The following is a 20751-nucleotide window of genomic DNA, read 5'->3' as shown; positions in this document are numbered from 1 at the left end:
TTGAGTTTTGGTCAAAAGCAAATTTTTGTTTGAACCTCAAATAAATAAATAAAATGCATTTCGACGCGATCATATTATTAACTATGCTAAAAATAATATGAAATTAAAAATTTAAAATTTTGAATAAACTTTTCGTAAACCGAAAAAATTGAAAGTAACATTTTTTTAATTTAGGTATTTTTGAAATTTTGAATAAAAAAATAATTTTTTGAAAAGTAATTCACTCATAAATACAATGTTTGATAATGGGATTAACAACTCATGGGTCAAAAATATACACCATTACCGACTGTTATGTTAGTATTATAGTAAAAATTAAGCTTACTTCAGTAGTTAAAAAAACTACATGAAAATGTTGTTATAGGTATTTGGTCAAAACGTCCCAAAAAGCGATAAATTATAGCATAGCAAATTTAGGGTGGGTAAAATACTATTTTTAGACACAAATATATATAAATATATATATTTAGACTTAATATAGATATAATGAGAATATCGCCGAAATACCGTATTCATTTGATTTTTGGTATATCAAACAATTTTCATTAACACTTCCTCCAATTTACAGTTGAAGGGGCTCCAGTCTATCTAATTGTAGACTAGATAGTAAGAACTATGAAAATTGTCTTCGGAAATCCGGATAGGATTTCTGGAAATTGTTGGTAAATTCGTTCAAACTAACATGTACATGATGACATTGATGTTCCACATGTACATGTTTCAGAGTATAATATTTATATTTTGTAATGTCAATTTAAAAAGGAAAATTAGTGTATTATTAAAGCGCATCACTGAATTTGAATTTTGGAAAAAGAGCCGCAGATATTCGCGAGTTCTTATACACATGATTCTGAAGTCAAAACCAATATTTAGCCAAGCAAACACTAAGAGGTAACAAATGAAATTTCTGTATATGGCTTTTTTGCTGGTTTCAAACCTTACTTATAAAGTTCATATTTCCCGGTCCATATCACAAAAAAATCATTTGGGCCTGCACCTGCAAGATTCATTTGGAATTGAAACAAAAAGGGGCACACTATTTTTATGTAAACTAAAAGCGTCATTGCTTTAAATACAGTGAAAAACATCAAAAATACCAAAATTTTATTATGCATTTGTGGCCAAAGTAAAACCTCTTCATGATGAATAACAGGGTTCAAAAATACAATAACTATCAAGTGGTACCATCGCACCGCAACATGTCAGCGGCAAATTATCATATCAGAGCATCATATTTAGGTAGTAATTTTCAAATTTATAGGTCTGGTGTACAGGATATGGTCTGGGCAAGGCAAATTACAGCTCTTTCGTACGAACTGGATTAGATTTAATCCACGGAACTTGTAGGTTATCCGTATCGTTTGATATTACTCACAGTCCAATAACACACGAGGATTTGTTAGATTCGATTTAATGGGTATGTCTATAATACACCTTGTTCATATTATACCACTAAATTTCTCTTAGGTGTGTAACAAAGTTAATAATAGTCTGAAGTACCATTAAGTTTGTACACAATTATATGGTGTTTCTGCACCATTGTCGTGAACATCAGCGTATACAAGAATAGCCTAACCAATTTTTTACACCCCGAGTTAAAATGTGTGTTTATAATGGTCACAAGATTAGTGTCTGAAGTTTGAACCTAAGATCTTACTGAATGAAATAATGGTAGAACGTGCCGCGTACTTATATGATTAATACCCTTGTCAAACTAGCTGGCACTGTACTATAGCATAAGTATGTCTGAAGTAATGACAATGATTGGAATGTTTCTGAGGCGATCGGTACATTCAATATAGAATTTTAATCGCTGCTGCAAATATCTAAAGTTTCCAATGAATATCAGAATCGCCTATTTGTGAATATCAGTACAAGAAGAATATTTGTCCACAAGTTATCTATCCTGCAATGAATTTTTAATGCTGTCAACATTTCCAGCCTGTGAACAAAATTCTTTTTATTCTACACACAGGTTGGAAAATACATATCCACTTCTCAAACACTTCGCATTACTTAATTAAGATATTACATCTTGCTGTTACTCAAAGAACTGATATTGCAAATGTTGCAGCACAACAGACCTCGCATAAAAATTCATATCAAAATCAAAACATACATATTTTTTATATATAGAGAAATCGAATTTTATAGGTAATAAATATATATATATATATATACTTACAATAAATTTGTATGTCCAGTTGTCACTTTGGTCCTGCTCACTCAGTTGCTTACTACATATCCAGTTACTTCCTCGACCTTGACATTGCCACCATTTTGCTGAGTAGGCTACGCGTACAGTAACGAAAGTATGGGTTAGCGTGTCTGCCAGACGATAATCGTCTAGGTCTAATAGTTTCAAAATAACAATGTTGGTTTTGTGAAATCTTCGCAATGATTATTTCTCCGGTTCTGTAATTAATGTAACTCGTCCGTTATCTGGCTATCGATGCCGACTAAACCAAGAATGGAAAAGATTATGATAAACAGAAGCACTGCGTAAACTTTTGCAATAATTCACAACAATATCAGTAAAAGAATTGTGACTGAAGTGCAGTTGCAACCAAGCATTAGGGCGAAGATGTGAGCTGAACTTATGCTTTCGGGTGAGCAACTCGGTTGAATTCTATAGATCGTAATCAGGCGGATGGTATTCAGGTTTGATTGCAACCTGTTCATTGTTTGTGGGGTTTAAAGTCGCATTGACTAATATTTACTTCGAGAAATCAATTGATCTCAAAATTTAAGCAATAAACTAATGCTAAAAGAGGCAACGGCTGGCTATATAGGATAAATTGAAAAACCACGAGGGATTACACTACTCGAATAGCGGGGTGAAATGTCGTGGCTGTCAAATCACAACATAACATACCATTGTCTCTTACTCGCTATCGATGACTATGAAAGTATGCGAGTGAAAGTATTTTGTGCTTGCTCAAATTTGCTGGTTTAAGTTAAAAACTTTCCTTCAAGACAGATAGCGTTTTATGAATTGCTATCTAAATTATTTGAGTCGCATTATAAGCAATGCACCCGCAATGTTTTTTTATTCATTATTACCTCGCCACTTTTCACTGCGAGATAAACTCACGAGAACTTGGCATTTTTGCAGTGCTAGTTGATATGCAAATTCATCTATAAAATAATGTAATTGCAATTTTGCTGGCTATGAAATGTCGTTTCTCCAATCCTGCCTTTCAAATTATTTTGGATAGTTTCACCCAGTCCAGCTCCAAATTTCTCGTGATAACCACTCGCCATATTCTTTCCCGATTTTATATTTTTCAATAACAAAGTATAGCAAGCAAACAAAAACATTTTTCGGAAAATCGTCAATTTTAAAATTAAACAAAAAGCAATCATAAAATGACTATAATTGGTAAACTACTTTTGGCCAACTTCAACGGTAATGAATTCAGTGTCGTATACAATATAGCAAAAATTCTATCGGTCTGTATTTATTATGGTACTGCGGAGACTGATACTGACTAATCTTGTATAGGCCATTGAGGACATTGAAACCGCAATTGATTTAGGGCATAAAATCCGGATGAAAAATAGAATATATTTCGGTGGGGTGGAAAATCTTTTAAAACTATTATATATGAGTTTAATCTCCATATTTTTCTCAGCTGAATTTAGTTTCACTCGAATCGAAAAATAAAAAGGAGAAATTTTAGACAAACTGGACGGTGTACACTGACACAGGCTAAAATATAGAAAAATCAGCAGAAAAATAAATAAACAAAAATAATGTCAATATTTTGTAATCTTAGTTTACAAATGTTCAAGTATGATAAATACTCGGGGGAGGCAAAAGTGGATTATGTTTGGTTGCGCAAAAAACTTGACTCACACGAAGAATCGGACTGCCATTTTTATCAAACACACTCGGTCGGGCAAGAAACAAAGATAAAAATTATTATAATAAATCACACAAATCGCCTACAAAAGAGATACAAAGCGTGAAGTAACCTTATACAATGTATTTTTTTCTACTCTCAATATAAGTCTTTTCTGTCATGAACACAATGAGTTTTGGAAACAGAAATGGCGTATTTATGCCCAAAAATGACATGACAAAATTGCAGTTAAAACAGCTGTGCTATATTATATGAAACCTCAACCATATCTTTGTCTAATCTAATGATAGGGAAAGGAAATATCATACTCAATCAGAATACAAGTATCGTTTATATGTTAGCCCACATTTTGTTACGAACAAGACTTAGAGGAATAGGGAGCTGCTGCAGCCGGTATAAACTGCAAACTTTCCAGTTTGGTATAAGAGCGTACTAAATTTATTATTTATAGTTTCATTAGCACCTATTTATTATTTATCTTTATGAATTATGGTAGTGGCGTAAAACTAGAAGAGTTGTGTCAACGATTTACTGTTTTAGGAGTGTAGTGATGTTGAAATCAAAGATATAGCGAGATGATAAAATAAAAAAGAAACAATCCAATAATAATAATTATAAAAAAAATGAACTGGGCACAGGATTTTATCTACGTTATTCAATATCGGAAGATTTCTCTATGCAGTATATTTTTTGTCCGCATTTTTTATGCATGTGTACATAATTGGTTTTGGTTATCGATGCTTGGAAGTTGACATTTTACATGTTTTAATCACCAATGGGTGGAATATGTCTTTTTTTATTCTCATATCAAGTATTGACAAAATTAAATTGATAAGGAAAGATTTACACACGTTTATAATTATGATCTTGTTTTTATAAACAAATTACTGAATTCGCCTATTACATGTAGGATATACAAGATGCCTTAACTCGAATTGGATAATGGAGAAAAAAATTAAACACCGTTCTAACCGAATATTTTTACATACTTAAATCGCGATTGATCATTTTAAGATGTAGGTATAATACAAGTTTATAACAGTGTATAGAATGTGACCAGAATATGTTTTCGTTCAATCTTAATTACCATTACTAAAATAGGTTTGATAATTTGAGGGCTATTTAACGAAGTTTCAACTGTTTTCAGACTGGTGCTAGATAGCGATTAAAACCAGGATATGATACCTCTGGACTTCTCATATAGTTGCTACCACTGAGTCCGTTCAATTGTGGTGCTGGTTGCAATGTAGTTAATTGCTCCCCTGAGTCGCTGCCACTGAGGCCATCGTGTCCCGTGATGCTACTGGTAGAGTATCCACCTGACGACTTGGTATTTCCCAAGCCGTACCGTGAGTTTGGGGTATATAGGCCACCTGCCCCGCTATGATACGCCGATGCGCCAATATTTACGGGGTTGGACGGATAGTAGTAACCGGGTGCATTGGGCGATAATGATGAGGGATTCGCAGCACTAGGGTGAGACAAAAGTCCAGGCGGGCCAAATGTAGAATACATAGATACTGGGCTGATATGTTGTGGAGATGATGGGTTTTCATGCATTTGACCAGGCGCTTCGTGCGACGGCACGTGCATGCCAGAATGCGCGGGGGGATTGGTGCTCAAGCAAGCATGACCGTGTTGATCGCTTTGACGAACCGGTCCTATGATGTTATCAATGCTGAACATCTGACTGTTAATGACCGCGGACGAATTAGCAGACATGGGATAGTGTGACAAATGAGGGTGCCCGACGGGAGCCTGATTATGCATTGCAGTCAGATATGCAGTGGGTGGATGAGGTGGCCCGTAGTAACCTCCACCCGGTTGTCCGGGATACCCTTTTACCCCAGGAGATGTAAACGCACTTTGTTCTTGGAGATACGAATTTAGCATCGCCTTTTCAGTATCGGTTCTTTTAAATCTTTTTCGGCGTCGCAGAAACGATCCGTTGTCAAACATGTCTTCTGCTGCTGGATCAAGGGTCCAATAGTTCCCTTTTCCCGGCTTTCCTGGCTCACGAGGAAGTTTTATAAAACAATCGTTCAGAGTTAGATTATGCCGGATGGAATTTTGCCATTTTTTATTCTGCTCTCGATAAAAAGGAAATCGTTCCATGATAAATTTGTAAATATGCCCCAATGTTAGTTTTCTTTCTGGAGCGCTCGCAATTGCCATTGTTATGAGAGCAATGTAACTGTATGGAGGTTTACCCCGTTGAATTGGGCGTTTTCGTCTGCGTCCAGAACTTGTCGTTGTGACTAAGTTCTCTTGAGAAGCATTTTTGTCTGGTCGCTTCTCGTTTTGGTCGTCAACTTTGTCCTTATTTATCGATGCTTCGGAAGATTTAGGGCTCGGTTGTGAAAGTGTGTCGTATTCAAAGTCGTCGTCCTGAGCATCTTTGCTTTCGTAACCCAATTCGTCACAAGTGCTATTGACTTGTTGTTCTTTTGAATCGTTACACAAATCATCGGTATTATCTACTTCAGACGGTTGTTTTGCATGTTTTGGATCAATCATGGCGCCATTTTTATGCGGAGAATATCCGGTTTCGCACGAATGATCTCTCACTCCGGGAGAAGATATCTGCTGATTCTGTGAATTTGAACTAGGTCGCGAATAATAAGTAGAATACATGCTCTGATGTTGACCGTGCGATGCCGGTAAACTGTAAGGTTCCAGTCGACCGTGGCTAGAACTCACATCACGTTCTGATGGAGATATTTGCATCGGATTCGGTGATGAATGCATGTGATCACGTCTATGGCTGCTGGAGCCATACGGAAGGTGACATGACGGTGGCGAAATTCCATCTGGTCTACTCCCTTGCTGAGGCATGTGAGTACCACGTTGGGAACCGTATGGAGCCAATCTTGCGTCATATCGTCCACCATGACCAGGCGGAGATTGAAAATGCGACGGGTGAATGGCAGTGGTCTGGTGAGCAACCTGAAAAAACAAAGTGAATATATCAGCATCATCGTCAAGTTGTCAGTCAAGGCTAAAGATTGATTCATCTGATAAGTACGGATCAAAAACTCAAGGTCTCGTTAGACAAAAATTTAATTTTCTGACAGATTATGCGCTTTTATTTGTCAAGACTTTAAATTGAAATAAAATCTTGCATTGTTACAAATACCAACTGTACATTTTACAAAGGTCATACATGGACGCTTCAAATATGAAGCAAACAATAACATTCGTACAGATCTAACTAAAAACGGTAAAGTTTAAGTTTGCTTGAGTTATGAAATTCTTCAACCCATCCTAATGAGAAGTCAGAAAATAAAGTATTTACTAGGTATCATCGCTATATTTTACGATGGCGAACATGTGCCTTAAATAAACACATCTGATTCTATTAGTCGCAACTCATGTATCGATCTAAAACTAGTTCATATTCTGGAATATATATTTTTTCACAGGTTTCGTTTTCCTTAGTCTCTTTATTCATTTTTCTTTTGACTTTGATTGATGACTTTTTTAATTTTATTTCCAACGTATTTTTGTTGTACAAATTTTTACCAACAGATACGGATGTAATATACATTAAAGGATTTGGTGGTTTCCTGGTTCATAGCATTTCAACGAAATTAAGAAAAATCAATGGAAGGCTGCAAAATACTTTCTTTGTTGTATTTTCTCCACAATATCATCTAAATCTAGGCTATTGTAAACATTAAGATCACTTTTGAAACCCCTGTCATATATAACTATCTGCATCAAAGTAGCTTTCAATATTTCGAGTTGTGAGCAAGCATAGTTTTGAATATGATTAAGGCTCATATATTTCATTCTGTACCTGAAGGCCGAAGATGATGCCTAACTTTGAATTCAATATAAACTCGGCATGGTCCGAAAAGCTTTATCGCGTGTATAACCTTACCTATACACATATTGTCATGTTGTATTTTAAAATATATCTAAAGTCGATTATACCAATTTCATGAGTATTTTATGTAAATTTGATAATTTGGTCATCTACCGCTTCAGGGTGCTTAACTTATGCCTGAAATGGACAACCGCGCAGCGGCGCCATATCATGCCTTCTGCTGAGCTCGATTCGTCACTAAACAAAATGGCGGTTATTGACGCATGCAAAACCTCTTGTTTGCCAGATTTGTCCCTTATCTCTGGGATTGAACGCAAAATAGCGCTGCGAAAACATATTTTCATCTTCATTTGAAGATTTATATTTAAGAAATTAATTGACTTTTTTAATTTGACATTTTTTAATAAGTTAGTGTTCGTGCTATATACAAATAACCTGCGTCCAAGGCCAAGTACATTTCCTTTCACGAAAAAGTAATCATTCAAAATTGAAGACAGTTTGAATAAACATTCAACCATACACTGTTTGTGTATTGCTTTTGTTATTTATTGTTGTGTCTATTAAAAACGAGAATGGCTTGCAGAATTTCGCTCGTGAGCAGTTGAGCACAAATAGTTACACGAAATACCAATAGAATTTTGCTTTCAATGTACCGCACTACGCTTCGCTGCACTACTGTTATTGCAATTGAAGGCGAAGAGCACATGGAGTCGTAAACCACATACTAATTAAACCAACGAAAATTACCATGATAATCAGCAATGTAACGCATAATTTTTAAATTGTAGAGCCTGTTACTGAATTATAAGTCTGAGAAAATTTCAGCATGGAAGTGCAAATCTAACACACAAAATAATATAGTATAGCATAATAGGCTATATATTAACTGATTACGCCTATTAAAGCAATCGAGGAATGCTTTTTGAATTTTTATTTATATCTATACTACTACATTTCCACGCTTCACTGCGTGACGGATGCAGGTTTACACAAAATCGGAGCAAGCAGAAGTTTGACAATTATAGTATTTATAGTCAATTATCCTCTGTTGATATCTACCCTAATTCACAGAATTTACTCTCAAAATTAAGTTTGAAAATATATTTCTACCACATTTTCTAACAATTCTGAATATGATTACTCAGCCATGAATGCAGAAAGTAAATTTCGTAATAATACTATCCATGTATACATTGATAGTTGTCAAAAAGAACATAGTCTGGGTTCCTTATCTGGAAGTTTAATTAGCTAATTACCCTTTGTTTTAGTATACAAAATGTACGTTCTCAGACAGTTTTGGGTTCTCAATTTACTAATCCATCACGTTTAATTTTAAGAGTATTGGGGGAGTCTATGATTTGTGGTGGCCCGTTGTTGTATACTATACGCTATGGTGTAGATAAGCCCTTGTTGATGTGATGCATATAGTAATAATCAACATGGAAATGCATATTTACAACAGTTGGTTAGGTTTTCTATCCTCGCCATAACAAATAGGTCAATCGTATTGGGCTGTTTGAAAAGCATTGCACGACGGCAATGTTGAGTTCAGTACCATCACTTAGCACGCAAGCAACGCGTAAAAGTGGGCAGGTTGTGCTGCCGTACCGGTAGGATTCGCCTCTTTTGGGTGAAGTGGCTTCTTGCATAGTACATTAAAGCATTGCACCACGGCGATGTTGAGTTCATGTTACGTGACACGCAAGCAACGCGTAGAAGTGGGTGGACTGTGCTTCCCCGTACCGATTGGATTCGCCTTATTTGGGTAATGTAGCTCCTTGCATAGTACATTAATCGAGCGATGTTATGAAACACTTTATAAAAATGCATTCCGTAGCATACCTATATCTGTACTCCATTGGTTACTATTTTCTTCGCGAACCGCCTAACTGTCTATAAGTTATGTATCGATACACCCTTAAAGTGACTTATTTGAAATTTAGTTTTTGAAATTTTGACGCTAATTTTGGTGTGCCTGTCAGTAGGCGTGTGAAATCTTGTCACGGCAAAACTGCCTATTGTAGAATATTACTGATAAAGCTATACAGGTGCAACTGTTCATCCATAGCTTAAATTCCAGGTGTATGTCAAACGAAACGAGGCTGATACTTATTGAAGAATGTGACTTCGCACTGCAAAGGCCAAGCCGAGCTAATTCCTTAAGCTCTAAAGTGTGCAGTGCAGCTTATATTTTAATAGTTGTATCCGCATACGCTTTTACAAAGTGATACAATACAAAAATTATGCTGGTGTATGTGTAATTCCACAAAACGTTTATTCCTCCCTTTGTGTAACTGTTGGTGTTCCCAAAACTGGGAATATGCATAGTGTTCAAACATGAAAGTGTAATAGAATAGTGTTTTTTTTCGTGCCTGGGTAAAGGCATGTTATAGTCACATGGCATATTTTTTATACGATAGTTTCTTAACGTTGTTATTATTACATTTCAAAAACATTCAATACATTAAATTTTTCTGGTATAAGAAGTAGTACTTGACCATCAGTTTTTTAAGTCTAAGGGAACTTGAAACTTGTGATATAATTTGTAACTTTAAATTTTCCCTAAATCTGCTCATTATATTTCATGCTTCAGTCTTGCAACTTGTGGAATTCTGTGTTGCACGCTGGAATGTACAAATCATGTATCATTATTTGAAAAAAAGTTTTTGGATTTTTGTTTAAATCTTGTTAGTCACCGACATCAGAAATTATAAAAAAAAAACGATCCCTTACATAGAATAAATTTACTATTCATGTCATTATATTCTAAAACATGTCTCAGCTTTGTATTTGTTCAACCCTCTCCTAGATAATTATCTACATAGAACACATTGACAGTCTTGTTTGCATGCATTAAAATGGTATTCACATTATTGCAAAAATACAAGATCACTATTGAATTTCCGGTACTAGTTATTTTGTAATATTTATTTATGTGCACAGCTTTGAAATTTCAGGTATATTTTGGTGTATCACACGCAAATTTATGCAATTTTATCAAAAATAAGGTACAAATAGAACACACATCCTAATCAACGCTTGCATAAGACTTTACTTAAATATTATATTAGAACCATTCCAAGCAAAAGTTGAATTCTATCAATTTTTTTGAAAGTGTAGTGAAAGTAGTTTTTTGGTATTTTTTTATATTAAAAGACATTGGAATTTTATTGGACTGCATTCATTTCACCGAAGAGGTTAAACTTTCACCCAGGTTTTTGATGGTTTATAAAAATTGGCCTGAAATGTGGAACAGTTATTTAATAGGAAATAGATGCACTGAATTTGAGTTAATAGAGTTTAAAAGTTTGCAGTGCTGTAGGACATGGGTTCACCCATTTAACGATTTATTACCAGAACTTTAAGAGATGATAAAGGCCGCTGTTTCGAAGTGGAAAAATGTCTTGTTGTGTCATGTTCTGTAGTGTCACATACAATATGCACATTATTGGCATGGATTTACAGTGTTACATTAACAAGTGTTACAAGTAACTTGAGGAACACATAGAGGGGTCCTTCAGCTACTGCACCAGAAAATATTATGGGCTCCCGTAGTACCATCGCAAAATTTTACAGCACAACACAATGTAACGTTAATGCATGGTGGATTTGCCGTCCTGTAGTGTCACGCTATATTTTACTATATTTTTTATATCCACCAAGTAAGTCTTGTGTGTAACTTTTGTGCATTTTTTTCCGTATTTAATAAAGCAACTGATTGGACAATGAAACAAAACATATAGCTGAAAATGTAAAGATATATTGCATCTAACAACATGCAAAATTTCTGGAATTGTCCTGTAGTGTCACTTGAAATAGCCCTATAGCATTATGACCATTAGATTCAAAAGTATCTATTCCATTAAATATTGTTTGTTTAGGTTTATTCTGATACTTCAATTAATTTGAATTTTCGTTTTTTCGATGTCAAAATTATATAATTGTTTACACAGAAACAAAGATAACTAATGATTCCTATTTAACACACTGAACAAATCCAATCAAAAAATAGACAATCCACGTGACGAAAATATTTATTTTGGTTGAAGGAGTATAATGTGATGTTGTATATCTACGTTTTCGGATTATCAGTGATTTTAAAAGATATTCGTACATAGTATACTTTTGAAAAGAACTTTAAGGTTAAAACATGTATACTCTAGTTTTTATTCCGTCGTATATTTATTTCTGAATCAAAGACTTCAATTTTCAATTCAAATAAAAAAATATTTCAAGTCCATTATAAATGAAACAACTGCAGATGCATATATAAAAACATATTGCGAACCCATAACTTAACCGGTAACTCAATTTATCTAATGAGAATTTGAGTCGTCGTACAAAGATGGGCGGAGGAACGGCAGCTTCTTTTATATACTTTACTTATATATACTTTCGCGACTTATTCTACTCATGGAAAACACTTTTTCATCGAAAAATTACTTGTTACAAATTTTCGAGACAAAATGTAGAATGAAAAATATTTTAAAAACAGCATAGTTTTGTGAATTTCGAATTCCAACCGTATTACAAAATTTGGTTTTTAACTTTATACATATTAACCTAACAAATGTAGCTATAGAAATCAATTGTACTAAAAGTTTCACACGTTTTCATATAAACAAATAAGTATCTATGATTTTTCTGACACTATGTCCTCTTCAAATTAAATAATAAATTACAAATAGTGCATTCACTACTCACCTCTGGGTAAAAAGTAAGCATTTTTTCGAGTTTTCTCCCTGAATATCCAGATCGCATACGGAAATCACAGAAACAATGATTAAATTGTTTACCTAATATTTCTATTTCTCAAAACGAAAAATATTAAATTTTTATTTCGTAATTTAAAATTTTCTATCCATTTATAAGGTGATATTTATTTTTCATTTCAATAGATGTAGAGAACATTTTGTTTAGTATATACATCGACTATCAAATTATTTGATTAGAGATAACACAGGTTTTTCAAACATGGCTAAGTAAACATCTCGGTACCAGTGCGCAGAATAAAATGGCTGCCGGGCGTAGCTCAAACACCATTACTCTAGCTGATGAATCGCGATGTTTCGCGCTAATTTTCTTACTTTGCTACGGCCAAAAATATCTGTAACCGTTACATCGTGATATCTGAAACTCAAAAATTGAACAATCTTGTTTTGAACCGTCCTTGGCATATTATAAATATATGCTGCAACATTTGCACAAAACAGCCTCGTTCAGCGGTTCTTAAAAATAAACATGCCCGATTCACGCAATCAATGCGACTGTATGCATTATCTTGAGTATTAGTCCTTTATCGAAACAATGGAACAGTTTCCCATAGTACCTGACCGCTTTTACTTGGCTTTTCTATTGTTTAAGATACTTGCTTCGTATAAAGTAGAATAGCATCTCGCCAAACCACTTCTCGCGACGCCGTAACATGTCTCAAGCGATGAGAGTTCCCTGCGCCAGAGCAACGTCGTTTCGCTTCGCCGGCAGTCTTTTCTTTCGACCCCATTAGGTATGAGAAATTTGGCCATAATCTATGTGGTGGCCTGTATTCAAGGCTATGCACAAGCAACAAATATTTTTGCCGTTTCGCCGATTCAAACAAGAGGGTTTTGACCATTTGGGTTGCATAAATTATTAACGCGAAGGTCGCTATAATGCGACCCAACCCGCGATTCAATTAAAGTCGATAACTGAACCTCGTTTTCCGTTCCATACGCTGTTAAATTTCTCTATATATACTCAAAATGATACTAACAATTATTCCGACTGCGCGCAGCAACGGTAATATAAAGCGACCGCCTACTATTTTGAAAACATGAATAGAAAATGAAATCCATATCGTCAGGCTAATAACCGAATTGCGTAAGTCATTTTTGGCGATTTTGAGTTTTTAATAAAATAGGTATTTATGTAATGCTGCGCACCTGTCTGTTAACTCAGATTTTACTTTAGGAATTCCAAACCCATAAAAATGGAGATTTTGTGTGACATGCACATTTGTGCAATTGTTTCGTCATAGTGAATTATCATTGTTGGCGCCGGACTATTGTGACGTCACAAAGGCAAAATAACCTCGGCGAAGTATTTTCGAGTTTTTGCATCTCAGATTCTAGCTTAGCGCTTATAAATTTGAATTTATACTACGGTATAGGAAGGCGTGCACTTGTGATATTCACTGTCCGAGTCCAATTCACCTTGGTTGATTGAACCATGGCAAATTATTGACTCTCAATGGCTTAACAATATTATTAGGAAGTTTTTTACGTTTTTCTCAAAACTGCTAAAAATGACTTACGCAATTCGGTTATTAGCGTGATGATATTCAATTTAAAAACAGCAACAATTTCACATTTCCTAAATAACTAAATATCGGGGCGAGCCACATAATTAACTGACATTCATCTGATTAGTCACCCATTCGTACGTCCCCACCGACAACACATCGAGATGTCAGTATATGGGTAAGCAGTTTAGGCGATAAGGATTTTAACGCTGAGTAATTCCGGACTATACGGGGAAAACGAGTTACCAAGGTTTCTGTGCTCAAAAAGATCTATGCCTAATCGTGATTGTTTGTTATGTGGGAGAACGAATATGAATAATTTTATATTCTTCTCTAATGTTCAAATTTTACAAATCAACTTGAACTGTCCCCTTGGATTCGACCTTCAGTTCAAACTAAAATTTGTCATCACAAAATTTTATTTCGGCCATGACCCTACCCTACCTAGCCCAGTGAAAATTCTTCAGATGCCCCATCGGGTTTGAGTTTTTCGTCGTAACATTGTTCCGGTTCTCGACCAGAATATTAATGCTTTTTTGTTTCATTTAAAATTGGTCATATAAGTCAAGAGATGGACACTCACGAGAATCTATGAACAGTAAACCATACTACGTAAAAGTTTCAGTCTTGTTTAATTTGGAGTTCACTCAACGTCTGGGTCTTGAAGTAATTCGTTACTATGATTAAGATTTTCGGTTTACCATCATTGGTAACAGTCTTCAAAATAAGTAGGCTATAGGCCAGGGTCGTCCAACCTTTTTGGCTGAAGGGCCACATGTAGTTTACTAATAATTGCGCGGGCTACTCAACATGGCAGTTATGTTTTAGTTTTGCTACACTGACTACAAGTTAATGAAAAAAAAATCAATTCTTTCACGCCAAACTTTTACAATTATTATGACAATAAAACTGTTGTTTCCCAACCATTGTTTTCATCATCGCTGCAAACTAATCAATGCCTCGAGTCGTGTTCATTAGGACAATGGCTGTGAGCTCTTCCTAATTTCAAAATCATCATTAACTCCCCGCAGGAAGATGGCCAATTGAGCAATAGACTTGATGTCTATAGTGCTTTCGTCCATCGCCAAGGAATACGATGAAAACTTTCCCGCTTTTACAATTAAAGTTTCCGCTATATAATTCCCAAACTCTGCGACACGACGAGAATGGTCTGTCTTGACAGGCTTATTTTTGCGAACACCTCTTTTATTAAAACATTGGCAACTCGAACAACGAATTCTCATAGAGAGATTAGTACAAGACCAAGTGTGTAAGCGGCTATGGCACCTTCATGTATACATATCTCCTTCAAGTTGGTTTCAATTCAAAATGGCACTCATGACTCGTTTGAAAGGGCTGGCATTTCAGGAAAATAAACAAATCGTTTGTACAACATCGTTGTATACTACATCACTCGAAAAATATTTTTACTTGATTATTTTTCATTTAATTCCGAAATATAGCGCGGGCCACTCGAAATGCCTCGGGCCACGGGTTGGACGACCCTGATATAACCACTTTCACAAAACTCGCGATTACCGGCATTGGTGAAGTGAAACTTTGTACCGTCGCTAAACAGGTACTCGCCAGTTGCTGGCATTGATGGTATTTTTAAACTTTGTACAGGCGCTTTCCAAAAACTCTCATGTAAATTAACAGAATCTCGGACATCTTTATTCAATAACTTACATAAAACTGTTTACCGGCATTGTTAACATATTTCAACTATGTACAGAAGCTTACCTCATGGTTGGGTAAATCAATAGGTGGAAGTTGAATCATCGGTCTAGTAGTATAAGATGGTGTATCTCCGTTCTCCAATGCAATAGATTGTTGATTTGGCGAAGATGTAGAACCGCCTGATAGTTGTGGAACTTTGTATTCGTCACTTATTATTGTTGGATACGAAACACGTTGATAATTACCAGTCACTAGGTTATTCGCAACCCAATAAGAATCTGGCATCTGCGCCGAGAAACCGGGATCAGGTTTTAGTTCCAGCGCCTTTGGGACAGAAGTTGACAATTCTACAAAAGCTGCAGACACGTTGATTGGCGTCGAATGGCACACATTGATGCTGCTGGGCACGTTATAGCTACAGGATTCCGCTGATATTTCGCAAGTGGGATGGGGAGAGTTGAAATCTCTGTTTTCTGTATACGATTCAGTTGCTGGATGCGGTGAATGTAACGATCCTGAATTTTAAAAATGACGTAACCGCAACTTTAGCAAAATGCACGGCATGCGAAAGCCATTCCTTTTGTACCAAGCACTACAAAGCGCAAGAGATATTTTCGTACACAAAACATAAAATTTGACACCGTTGGTAGGCCTATAGCTTCAACCATACATACATCGGCACATACAACCATATCGGTCGCGCTTTTGGGACCATTTTCAATCTTGAAGGAATAAATAATTTCACCACGTTTATTAGACTAGGATTGATTCAACATTCGAGCCTACTTCGGGCTTCAAGAATATAATTTTTCGAAGCAGGGTGAGCCTGCATTTATCTAGTCTACGTGACAACAGCTTCAACTAAAAAAGGTAAGCGGACGTTCAACATCGTGGTGTGGAATTTTAAAGCCTTTTGTATTCATCAAATATTTTGGTTGCAAAAACGAATCAACCCTGCCGGAAATGAGGATAAACCTGCCAAAATGCAAGTCTGCCAAACAACTGAAACCCTATTTGTTGGTAATAAATCAACGTGACACTAATCTTACAACGACAAAACCACCAATTAAAATTACCTGCTAGTCCTCGATACATCAACGTGGGTGTCGAATCGTTTACGGGAACAAGGTTGCTGACGTCGTGTGAGGCAAAAGCGTGTTGGGAAATGAGCGACACGTTTTCCTTCGAATCGAATGAGCGCGTGGTTTCTTGCTCTTCCGCGGAATAAGTCGATGGTGGCGTCGATGCCGAATCTCCCGTAGAAGAAGTCAAATTGACATAGCTTTCTGCTTTTGTTAACGAACCACCTCTATATTCAAGGTGGACCGAAGCTGAAGAAGATGGTATCATTGGTTCCATCATCCTATAAGAGTAAGTTATAATAATTTCGTATAAATCATATTCAAATTTTTATTCAGCATCTAGTGTTGAGTAAATCTGCGCAGTTGTCAGAATTGAAAATACGACTGTATGGATCAATCGATTCATTCATGACGAAATTGAAAATATGCGGAAGTAGCATAACGTTACTCCAACCTGGTATCGACTTAGGTTTTGCACCAAACAGCACATTTGCCTTGAAGGTTTACTTACCAAGCCTCGATATATTTCATCTGATCAGAAATTAAAAGTAAAATAGTCTAGGGGTGTTTTTTATTTGGGTATATATGGTACCCGGGGAATAGTGTGTGTAGTGTGTGCGGCGAATTCGCATGAGGTAAATGTACTACAGGATGAATAGTGTTTTCTATAATAATATTAGTTTAGTTTTAATTTCTTATTATTAAATTATTTTTTATTTTATGTAATAATTTAAATTAATAGTATTTCCATATCTTACTTATTTTTAAATGTCTTATTCGCATTTGATTCTAATGTCTAATTGATACATGTAAACAAGTAAGTAAATTTGATAAGTAAGTTTTGCAAATTTGAAAATTTTTTTTCGAATTACAATACTATGCTAAAATGAAATAAAAGATTTTTTGAATATATAAACCTATAAAGTCAAAATAACGCTAACGTTCAAATTTTTAAACAGGATTTATCGCAAACAATACAAAGGAAACTACTCGTTTTATGTTGAAATAATAACAACATTTTCCGGAGTGAATATTGAACAATACTATCAATATTTCATCACAATAGGATTATTAGACCTCAGTGATCACTCTCACAAAGAAGTTTTGTGCTGTCGATTCCGCTTTTAAAAGATTGAAGATTTTAAAAAAAGTAGTTTTTAAACAAACAACAAAATTTTATCATTCACTGCAAGTTCTATCTGTGATTTTTTTTTTCATTACTGATCATTATTCTAATAGAATTGGATTTTAGCTTCTATTTTGAAATATTTTCAGTTTATTGTATGTATTTCTATTTTGTGTTTCTGGTAATTTCGTTTCAAACGCAACAACTTCAGGAAATTGGTCTGCATATAATATTTTTGGAGTATTCCAAAACAGATAGGAACTATTGAATGTAGTGAATAAAAAATAAAACAAACAATATTTTCATTTAATATTTACTTGTAAAAATGAAACATAAAGATAGAATTGTATAGAATAAGGGGAGCTCCAGAAGTGGTAACTAATTTTGTTCGTCTACTTCACACCAAGATTTGTAACAGGACTGAAACCTTCCCTAGGGGGTATATTCACTTGGCTAACACAGACAGTCCCCAAACTCGTAATAGTCTTAAAATAAGGGAAATCATAATAAATTATGGCCTAACCTGTTACACACATCACGGGAGTACCGAATAAATTTGGTGAAAATTTATTTGGGATAAAATTTCTTTCATTTCGTCCTCATAAATCTGCATTGTATTTTCTGAAGATGGTATTTTATATTTACTTCCAAATGTTTATCCGTTTATTTGCGACAAATAACTTTTAAAATAGTATATAATAATGACACAAATTACCACAATATTTGCAAATTTTTTCATTTAAAAAAATAAAACAGATTTTAAATGTTTAAGAATATTGCTCAATATTTATGGCAACTACATCGTTCCCAGTTTGTTACCGCCACCGGGAACAAATTCTTTGGTTTGAAATAATAATATTTTGACAGGGTCTTTTTGTCATGTCACGACCCTGTTTTAAAAACAATGCCCAGATATATTGTTGTTGGAAGTTGCTTTAGGTCACAAAAATACGATAAACGGAAAATGAAAGCAAAAATAACATGTTGTTGTTTCACTTACTTTATTTGCAAAAAATGTAACAACTGAAATCGCCTTCTCTTTATTCTTGTAACTCGTTGCCTTGTAAAGATACTCTAACTTCTTTTAATTATCAAAATTGTAACAACAAGTTTAATGCTAAAATTTTATTAAAAAACAGTTATTTCATGAATTGAACCTGTATCTAACAAATCAATTTGGTCGGTTTCTGATATCACAAACGCTTCATATCGTGATTCTCTATCGCTTGCCTACATCAACAATAACGCACTATCGAGCTTTCCACGCTGATCGCTGTATTATATATTTTGATCGTATCCGTCCATCCAAAGTATTGTGTAGTATAAAGCCGTTTCGATCGTTAATAGTTGAAAATATGTCAACGTCTTTGGATTGCGGATTTTTTCGTTTCCTCCTTGTGACACTCAAACTGAGAGAGCAGATCTAGCCTGGGACGTAATTGTCTCGTTTACGATATTTATATATATATTTACTATTATAAAATTTTATAAAAAAAAGCGTTTGTAATAACAGCGCATACAAGTAATTGCGAAAACTTCCAGTTTATAATACAGACGACTTTTTCACTAAGCATGTACTTTGTAGTTGGGAGTACTCTCCAAAAGGAGATATCATCAGCGTCTTCTCGTTCGAGTTAGAGTGTCCAAATACGGTAAATAAAAGTCAAATTTATGCTTTTTTCATAACGGTATTGCGTTTGTTAAATATATTTCATTATACTTAATCATTTTTCACGACTCGTCATTCCATTTGCTCGCGTCACCAGGTGATTTATAAACCCTCGAGATTGGAGATGATATTTTCAAGGACCATACAAATTTTCTCTCGCTACCGTTGTGATTACTTTTAAGCTTGCAGGTATAAAACTTGGGCCGATATCTATTCGTTTCAATTCTAGTAATGAATTTTCATTACTATTGAAAATAATTCCAAGCTGTTTGCATAGTAATATTAAACGTAAAAAATATTCAGTTTTTATACTATTATTTATATGTACATTTGCGCCAACTATTTCTGCTACGCATATAATCGAAACTTTGTTAATATTTTCATCGTATTTTTGTTTGGATTCTCCTTTGCTGGTCACTCAACACTGGTTAGCAACTACATTTGTTCGGGTTGCTTATCACTATCATTTAATTCTTGTTCCCATTCATTCCCATTATGATGCTCCTACCACACCGCACAGTTTCTCTGATATATAATATAAGTAAATTTAGTTTTTCTTGGTTGCTCCAAGTCTTGACGATTGTACCTATTTCATTTCAATAACACGCATCTCATAAACTATTCTATCAATCTACTATTCCACACAATGCGAATGGTAATATACTTCTTGGGCATTCGCCTTGAGGGAAATTATGTAAACGGATCACACAATTGTTACAATACCTTAAAAATACTTGCAAGCATGGGTTTGCGACGAACGGGTTAATATCGCAACGTTAACCACAAATCAGATTTTCTCTGTCTCCACAATGTAGGTAGCGATGCGCCTCTGCGATTAAAAACGCTCATAATTCTATGAACAAACAATATACCTCCGATCTAAAAAATATGAAACGAAACATATCAATTGAATAATTCTACCAATTGGCGTTTGGAGAACTTTAGAATAATGTAACTGCGTCCTATACGAGACACTTTTTAGAAAAATGAAAGTACGCATCAAAATTTCAGGTAAGCGTTTCATGTTCGCGTTCTCACAATTACCAACTAAGATAGTACAAAATGCATTCTGGTGCCATTGTATGACTTAAAGTAACATTCGATTCAGACACCAACAACGTTACTTACGAATCACATTTGAAATTGGTGAGGTATCATACTGAAATAACAACGAAAAGTAAGGTAAATATATTGTGTTTTGTTACAGCATATGATAACC

At 34.9% G+C, this 20751-nt stretch overlaps 1 protein-coding gene across 1 annotated transcript; it reads right to left on the bottom strand.

Annotated features, from left to right (window-relative positions):
* Positions 1 to 3265: 3265 nt before the first annotated feature.
* On the bottom strand, positions 3266 to 19165 carry LOC120347158 (uncharacterized). Its single transcript, XM_078117831.1, has 4 exons — positions 18864 to 19165; positions 16732 to 17018; positions 15719 to 16170; positions 3266 to 6812 (listed from the first exon to the last, which is right to left on the bottom strand). The coding sequence occupies exons 2-4, from the start codon at positions 17015 to 17017 to the stop codon at positions 5010 to 5012; spliced, it is 2541 nt and encodes an 846-aa protein (XP_077973957.1). The 5' UTR covers position 17018; positions 18864 to 19165; the 3' UTR covers positions 3266 to 5009.
* Between the last annotated feature and the right edge of the window lie 1586 nt (positions 19166 to 20751).

Source organism: Styela clava, chromosome 11 (assembly GCF_964204865.1).
Source record: "Styela clava chromosome 11, kaStyClav1.hap1.2, whole genome shotgun sequence".
Classification (NCBI taxonomy): domain Eukaryota; kingdom Metazoa; phylum Chordata; class Ascidiacea; order Stolidobranchia; family Styelidae; genus Styela; species Styela clava.
The sequence above is the reverse complement of the archived record's forward strand: the minus strand, read 5'-3'. Positions and strand labels throughout refer to the sequence as shown.

What these genes read in the sequence shown, in the direction of transcription:
- LOC120347158 (XM_078117831.1), bottom strand. Translation starts at nt 17,017, where the DNA reads ATGATGGAACCAATGATACCATCTTCTTCAGCTTCGGTCCACCTTGAA. An exon ending in GATGTATCGAGGACTAGCAG is followed by an intron (nt 16,171 to 16,731) that starts GTAATTTTAATT and finishes TTTAAAATTCAG; the next exon opens with GATCGTTACATTCACCGCAT. An exon ending in TTGATTTACCCAACCATGAG is followed by an intron (nt 6,813 to 15,718) that starts GTAAGCTTCTGT and finishes TTGTTTTTTCAG; the next exon opens with GTTGCTCACCAGACCACTGC.